At 54.6% G+C, this 7,831-nt stretch overlaps 1 protein-coding gene across 1 annotated transcript in view; it reads right to left on the bottom strand.

Annotated features, from left to right (window-relative positions):
- The window catches only part of RPL10 (ribosomal protein L10), a 2,737-nt gene extending 1,431 nt beyond the window's left edge, over positions 1-1,306 (bottom strand). Inside the window, exons 1-4 of the mRNA XM_019633661.1 lie at positions 1,262-1,306; positions 1,111-1,156; positions 200-258; positions 6-108 (exon numbers count right to left, since the gene is read on the bottom strand). Coding sequence (XP_019489206.1) covers positions 6-108; positions 200-258; positions 1,111-1,133 — 185 coding nt within the window. The 5' untranslated portion in view covers positions 1,134-1,156; positions 1,262-1,306. The remainder of the gene's footprint in view (positions 1-5; positions 109-199; positions 259-1,110; positions 1,157-1,261) is intronic.
- Between the last annotated feature and the right edge of the window lie 6,525 nt (positions 1,307-7,831).

Raw genomic sequence — 7,831 nt, 5'->3', positions numbered from 1 at the left:
CTTCAGAAGAGAGCTGCTCATATTCATCTGACACCATGTGGCCACAGAGTGGGAACTCATCCACTTTTGCCTTCTTCCGCCCCAGGTCAAAGATGCGGATCTTGGCGTCTGAAAAGAGCTTTGGTAAGTTGTGTATGTGGTGCCATAGGCAACTGAATCAGTGCAGCCAAAGCAGTGGGGGAGCTCTTCCACTACTTACCAGGGACACCTCGACAGAAGCGAGACTTTGGGTACGGCTTGTTCTTACAATAACGGTAACTGCAGGGAGGGGAAAAAAACCCAGGTTCGCAGGGATTCACAAGTGAACTTGACTATAGGCACTTTGAGTGCTCCCTTCAAATTAAGACCAAAGGAGGGCTGGGAAAGCGGGGATCAAAACATCAATCTGTAAGCTGCCTCCATTCCTGGAAAATAACTCTAAAGCAAAACAGATCAAAGTGGCCAAAAATTGTTGGGTAACCATGTTGGAAACAAAGGCAAAAATCTTCCTCAATGCCCTACTGGGTTTTAAACTTCCTATAAAGCCAACACGTTGAAACAGATTTTCCCAGTTAAAAACATCTCTCACTTCAAGGAACTGTGCACTACAAATCTGCCGTGTAGCACAGTTCATACTGTCCATCTAAAGACTTTGGGGGCACGTGGCATTTCGCCTCCTAGCCACGTGAAGGGCTCCCGGCGCCCCCTGTAGGCCACCCGAGGCATCTGAGTCCTTAATGCACATAGCCCGGAAATAAGAGCGATGGCACACAAAGGCCCAGAAAGGGTAGTGAGCCAGAAAAGGCGTCGAATTTCCAGGACAGAGAGCGGAATTCAAGGTGAACGTCACTTCCATCCTGAAAGTGGCACAGCACATGCAGTACAGGGTCAATGCAATAAAGGGGGGAGCGCTTAAACAGCGACATCAAGTTTTAAGGAAAAGAAACACATGATATAAATATAAACAAAGACCTAAAACAAGCCGGAAGGTACTGGGGAAAACGTGCGCGTCTACTCCCCAAACAGGAAAATCGTACTAGGAAGGCCCCACCCCACGGTTGCTTTTAGTGGACAAATGTAGTTCTCCCTCCCCTTTTCCCAGCTGCGAAATTGCATGGATTCGGCACTTACCATCGGGCGGGGCGGCGGCCCATGGCGATACCACGATTTTCACCGGCTGCAAGGAAACAGACAAAGTCGGAATAGAACACTAAGACAGGCCTCAAACCAGGAGAGAGAAATGGCAAGGGCAACAGGAGAATCTGGAAACACACACACTCACCTCGCCGAAAGGAAAAGAGGCGCTTCCACGCTTGCGTACGCCTTATATAGCAGGGTTATCTTCCTGCGTAGGAACCATAGAGTCGAGGCGAGGGCGGGTAGACGCTCTATCAGACTTCCAGACCATAGACACAGTGGCGTTCTGCGCCTGCGTGCAGGCGTGGCTGGACACATGCGCAGAACGGGGAAGAAGCTGAGTACCCGACAGCGGCTGCCAGCTGCAAATGGCGTCTCGCCGCATTCCCTGAATCAATCGCGCTTCCTACTAGCCATCTTGGGTGTAGAATTCGGCCCGAGGCTTTGCTGTAACTATGAAAGATGTGTGTTCCGAGAGTTGAAAGAAGGGAAGTACTCCCAAGTGGGGCTCACGGCGGCCGTGCGCGTGTTCCGGAGGAAGCGCGGGGCCGGGAACGCGCTCTCCGTGCCTCCCTCTATCTTACACGGCCCAGAGAGAACGTGCCACGCCGGAGCCTCGGCCTGCGTTCCCTTGTCGACCGGGAGGCCAGAGCGGGAGCCCCGTAACTCTGCCCTAACCAGAGTCCGCAGGGGACTCGGGTGTGAGCCCAGCGCCCTGTCTATGTTTCCTGGAGGCCTGAGCTGGGACCTGTGCACGTCGGGGGTGGTCCGCGTCCGTCCGTGGGAGACAGGTGAAGGAGAAGCCTCCCCCTGCGATCCAGGGCCCAGAAGACCCCGTGAGCACCATTCAGCCCATCCCACTCCACGCACCCGCACCAGGCCGAGAAAAAAAAACATTGTGTTCCCTATGGTGACCTGAAAAAAGGGGGAAGGAGGGCTGTGACCCCACCCTAATGGGAAAGGGCACTGTGACAAACAGTCCCCGGCCCCGGTAGTCCTGGCCCAGTATGTTCCAGCGCCTTCTGACTATGCACAATTCTCTATAAAGCATGGTTTACACACACGCGAGCGCGGGCACGCGCAATCCTAGTATCCAGGCACAGGTGGGCAGAGCTGGGGCCAGACATCCAGGAATGTGCTGTCTGCCACAGGTGTCTGTCCGCACTTCTGGAGGTGTGGACAGCAGGAAATAAAGTCTTCCCCATGCCACTTGCTAGGTAGTGATTCAGAACCAGTTACTCGACCCTTCCGTGTGGTTTCCTCACCTGGAGAATGGGGATAATGCCACTACCAACCTCCCAGGGCTGCCATGAGGATGGGATGGATGAGTCCAGGCACATAGCAAACGCAGCAATCACCAAAAATTATGTTACCTGGCCTCTGATAGTTATGCCCTGGGAACACTGACAGGGCCAGTCCTCTCTTGGACAGAGAGACCTGCTGAGTCTCCATGAAGGTGGGCAGTGTTTTCAATTTGAGATTGCTGACCTGTCTTCAGCAGGGCCTCAGGAAGTCCTGGGTGGGAAGCCTGGGGTGAGGGGCCCCTTCCAGGGAATGGGGGTTTGCTCTGCCAGGAGCCCAGGTGTACTACCAGGATGGGGGGCAGTTCGTCTCTCAGCCAGGGGTTCACCAAAGGCCCTCTGCCTGTGGCCAGGTAAAAGCAGCCCCTGCTTATTGATGCTGTGGGTGAGGGAGTTCTTGGCCCACTCATTCAGACCTAGGCTGGGATGAACCCACTTTTTATGTCACTGTCCTTCCTTTGCACTGTGGAGATGGCCCTCCAAGAGCACTACTTTCAGGTGGAATCTCAGTTCTGCTCTCTCACCCTCCGAGTCCCATGAACTCTGAGCTCCTAGCTGGGCCCCAACCACGCCCCTGTCAGCCCTCTGATTTCATTGGCTATTTCCCCAGGGATTTTCCTCCCTTACCTGTGGACCACCTATGCATTTAAACATAGACTGCCATCCCTGGAGGGCAGGGGCTGGATGTCTGAGAGGCACCATCCCCAATCCTGGCCCAGGCAGCACTGGGTCAAGACACCAATGCCCCTGGCCACAGGGATGGGCCAGCCTGGGTCAACAAGCCATTGGCAACCAGGACTCAGAAGTTCCACCCCGACTCTCCTCACTCTCCTCCCACGTGGGAGGAGGCTTCTAGGCCTAAGATACACAACCCAGAATCATCAATTGAGAGTTTCATAAAATTGGTCATATAAAAAAGTATAACTTCTTGACAGCCCAAACCAGCAACCCTAGTCTCTTAAGAGACAGACTGAGGGAAAATGTTTGCACCGTATGTGACAAAGGACTAAGAGCCCTAGTGTATGACAAGCAGGGTCTTTTGGGGAGACACGTACGGTGTCTTAACATGTCAAATGCCCATAGGTTTTGACCTGGCAATTCTGCCTAGACATAATTATCCTAGATGGAGATTGACACATGTTCAAAGCTGGTAATTGCAATATTAATATAGATAGCAAAAAAAGGAAATGTGAAAGGACATCAATTGGGGATCCATTACGTAAATTATAATACATGGATTCTATCAAGTACCAAGCAGCCAGAGAAGACATGAGCTAGACATTTGTGTACTGACATGGAGGGATCTCCAAGATGCATGGCTAAGTAAAACAATCACAATCAAACTGTATAAGGTGTATGTTTTTAAAATGTGTAAGGTATATGTGTGGATAACTATATTGGTGATTGGATAGAAAAATGTAGTTAGAAGAGACCCAAAGTTTGTTAATCTTGCGTAAAATAATGTTGCTTGGTAAAACTTCAATTATATGCTTTAAAAGGATGCAGGGTGGTAATGTGCAATGGTACAGCTGCTGTGGAAGGCAACGGCTGTTTTTGGTTTTTTTTTAAAGATTTTTTTTTATTATTGGGGGATTGGGGGAAGGGGAACAGACAAGTTGCTGTCATTTTTGTTCTTCAGTCTAGTTGTGGAGGACGTTACTTGACTGGCCCAAGTAGGCGCCATCATTGTGCTCTTCCCAGGCGAGGCACATCAGTCGCCGGCTTCTGGACGGCTGCTCACTGCGGCTGCTCACTGCGGCTGCTGGCCGCTCACGCTGGCTGCTAACTACATACAGTAGCCCATGGCAACCCACTGCAGCAGGGGCTGCAGCCTACACTGTTGCCAGTGACTCACAGCAGCCAAGCTCCAGATTGAGCTGTTGTTCAGCATCTTAGCTGTAGAGGGCAGTGTCACTGGCCCTCATAAGTGGGATCCGAACCGGGGCCCTCTGGCGTCCCAAGCCAGTTCTTAACCATCGCGCCACTTGACCGGCCCCACGGCTGTTTCTTTTAAAGCTGAACAACCACCTCCATAGGACCCAGCCATCGCACTCTTGGGCGTTTATGCCAAAGAAATGGAAACTTGAGATCACAAGAAAACCTGTGCACAAATGTTCATAGCAGGTTTATTTGTAGAAACCTAAAACTGGGAACAAGCAATGCGTCCTTCAGTGGGTGCATGCTTGAACCAACACTGGTCGATCCACACCAAGGACTCTAGCTAGCCAGCAACACAAAGGAAGAACTAACTGTCCATACAGGCAACAGGTTGGGTGGATCTCAAGGGTATCGTGTGAATGGGGGGAAAAAAGCTCACCGGAGGTTACATACTGCATCGTTCCATTTGGGTAACACTATCCACATGACAAAATTATCAGGATGAGAATAGAATACTGGTCGCCAAGTGTTGGCAGAAGGAGGGGAGGGGATGTGGCTGTGAAAGGTCAACAGGAGGGATTCTTGTGAGGGAACAGGCTGGACATTGACGGCAGTGGTGGTCACTGGAATCTACACGCGTGATGCAAGTACACAGAGCTACGAGCTACGCGCATGTACGCGCATATAGACGCCTGGCGAAACCCGGAGCAGCTCTCGGATGGCACCATTGCCATTTCCTGGTGTGCGATTGCACTAGATGTGCAAGATGCTGACGTTAGGGGGGCTGCGGGAGGGGCCCCGGCCTCTTGTACGTTTCTATGTAACTTCCTCTGAATTTAATTACTTCAAAATACACAAGTGCACACCAAAAGCACACAGGCAGGGCTGAGCGTATACAGACAGGGTGACTCGCACGGCTCTGCATGGACAGGTCCTACACTCCGTGCGGGGACCTCTATTGTGCCCGCTGCCAGCTATCTCAGAGCCAACCGGACAGGAACACTGGGAAAGGAGCTCAAGAAAGATGAGCCTAGAGGAGCGAGCAGGACACTGGCTACTTTTGATTGGGCAGGAGAACTGTGCGTCAGGGCTGAGGGGCCTGGCTTCCTCGTGCGGTCTGGGGGCGTGTCTCGTCTTGAGCTGAGATTGATCAAGAGGTGGAGCTAGCCGGAGGGGTGGGCAGGAAGGCGGTGCTCAGAGACCCGTGGGGTGAAGCTGCTGTTGGGCTGGCCCAGAGGAGGTGAGGGAAAGAGCTCCAGGGCTATCGAGGCGCACGCCAGTGACGCCCCGGCCCCTTCGTCTCCACCCTCTGCCACTGCCGGTTCTTGCCCGGCCAGAGTCAAGGTTCCTGAGACCCGGGGACCTACGCCCTCTCCCCGGGAGAAAGCCACCACCGAGTCCAAGCGCCGGGAGACAGTGGGGATTCTGCTGGGCGCCCCTCCCGCCGCTCCTGGCAGGGCTTCCCCCACTGTCCTGAGGGCCCTCCTGATGGCCATGGACCGTGTATTGGTGCCCCCAGGGGTCTAGTGAGGGGGCAAGGAGGACAGGGACCCCACCCAGATGGCAGAGGGCACGGTTACTCTGTCTCCGGCCCAGCCTAGTCCTGGCCTCTGAGAAAGGCATTGCTCTGCACTCCTGGGAGATTCCACCCTCCCAGGGCCCAGAATGCGCACGCACGCACGCTTACAGGAGCAGTATCCAGGAAGAGGTGGGCAGAGGTGAGGCCCGTCACCAGGTAATGTGCTCTCTGCCAAAGGTGTCTGCCCACGCTTCTGGAGGTGGGGACTGCAGGAAGTAACCAAGTCTCCCCAGGGTCACCGAACAGGTGTGTCCTGCCAGGGAGGGAAGCCTGCTCCACCGCGCCTGTTGTTCTCCAGGACCACCTGTGGTCGCGGCCATCAGCTGGGCCTGCCTGCCTCTCACCTGGGGAGGTCAAGGTGAGCCCTGCAGAGAAAGCTCGGGGCTTCTCTAGAAGCGGGTGTGATCAGGAACCAACCATCCATCCCTGTGGTTCTCACGCTGGAGGGTGCAGGGGGGTGAGCACACCCAAGGGCTTGTTCAAACGCAGGTGGCTGGCCCTGCCCCAGCCTCCGATCTTGCAGATCCGAGGTGGGGCCTGAGAATTTGTGACTCTAACCATCTCCCTCTCTGGGGGTGCTGATGCTGCTGGTCCAGGGACCCCACTGTGAGAAGCACTGCTTTGGAGGCCTGAGGCTCCTACATACATGCCCCCTGCCCAACCTGGGACTGGCTTCTTTACAGGGTCCCCACAGGTCTGGGAAATGCCAGGCGGGTGCTAACCCTCGAGAGATCCTGGGCTTCTTGTTGAGTGGCAGTCACTCTTTCCCGCCTGGACCCACTGGAGGGCGCTGTCCCAGCCCAGGCAGGGAAAGGCTTTGGTTTCTGCAGGTGCTGAACAGTTCCCAGACTGGAGCCCGTAACATCTGGACATGTGGGAGAGAGGGGCAGAGGTGTGTGCCTGGGGGTTGGGGTGGAAAGAGCTCTCTGATGAGGCAGAGGAAAGACCCATATGCCCAGCTCGGGGATGGGAAAGGAACATGGGCCCTGAGACTTGAGAGCAAGACTTTGGGGGTGCATAGAGACCAGAAAGGGGGCTGTCTGCCCGGGAACTGCCCTGACGGTTGTCCGGCCTGTGGGTGTGGCGGGCCCTCCAGCCGGTGGGAAACTTCTGCCTTTCCTGCCCCACGGTCCCGACCAAGAGAGTCTCCCAGCTCCTGAGGGATGCTGCCGAGACCTGCTCACTGCCCGGCACCACCACCCACCCGCTTTGGGCGCTCTTTGAAGTGGTTGATGGTTGGTCTGTGTTCGTCTCCACGGTGACCAGTCACCAACTTGGAGCGGCAGGCAAAGTGCAAAGCCTGTCACTGGCCACCGTTTGTCCCCAGGACCCCAGCACTTGAGCGTGTTGTGGCTGGGGGAACGGATGGTGGAGTAGCCTTTGGCTTTCGTTTCCTGCGATCCCCTCGTCGACCCCCTTTTCCTGTTGGGTCATCGGGCTGTTCCCTGTGGACTGGCTCAAGCTCTCTATACATTAATGGTAGGAGCCCTGAGTCACATCTTGCCACTAGTTTTCCCCACTTTGTCACTTGTCTCTTGACTTTGTGGTTTGGGGATTGTGTTTGGTCAGGCAGATGAGTTTAGTTTTCATGTCATCAGACTTTCCAGGCTTTTCCTAATGACTTCTGGGGTTTCTTGTCGGTTTGTTTGCTTCACAATAAGAGTGGCCTTCAGCATTCAAAACCGTGTATTAGTTACCCGTTGCTGCATAACAGTTTGTCCCAAACGTGGTGCCTGAACGCGACTAACACTTGTGATCTCCCAAGTGTCTGAAGGATGGGATGCTGGAGGACTTGGTGGGGGATTTCTGGCTCAGGGTCTGTCACAGGCTGCAGACAAGGCATCAGCTGGGCTGCAGCCATCTGGTCTGCCTGTGGGGACAGGCTCTGCTCCCAAGATCGCCCACGTGTCTGTGGCAGGGGCCTCAGTGCCTCCCCACGGGGCCTGTCACAGGGCTG

Source organism: Hipposideros armiger, unplaced genomic scaffold (genome assembly GCF_001890085.2).
Source record: "Hipposideros armiger isolate ML-2016 unplaced genomic scaffold, ASM189008v1 scaffold_1368, whole genome shotgun sequence".
Classification (NCBI taxonomy): domain Eukaryota; kingdom Metazoa; phylum Chordata; class Mammalia; order Chiroptera; family Hipposideridae; genus Hipposideros; species Hipposideros armiger.
Note: the sequence above shows the minus strand (reverse complement) of the source record. Positions and strands in the feature narration are given on the sequence as shown.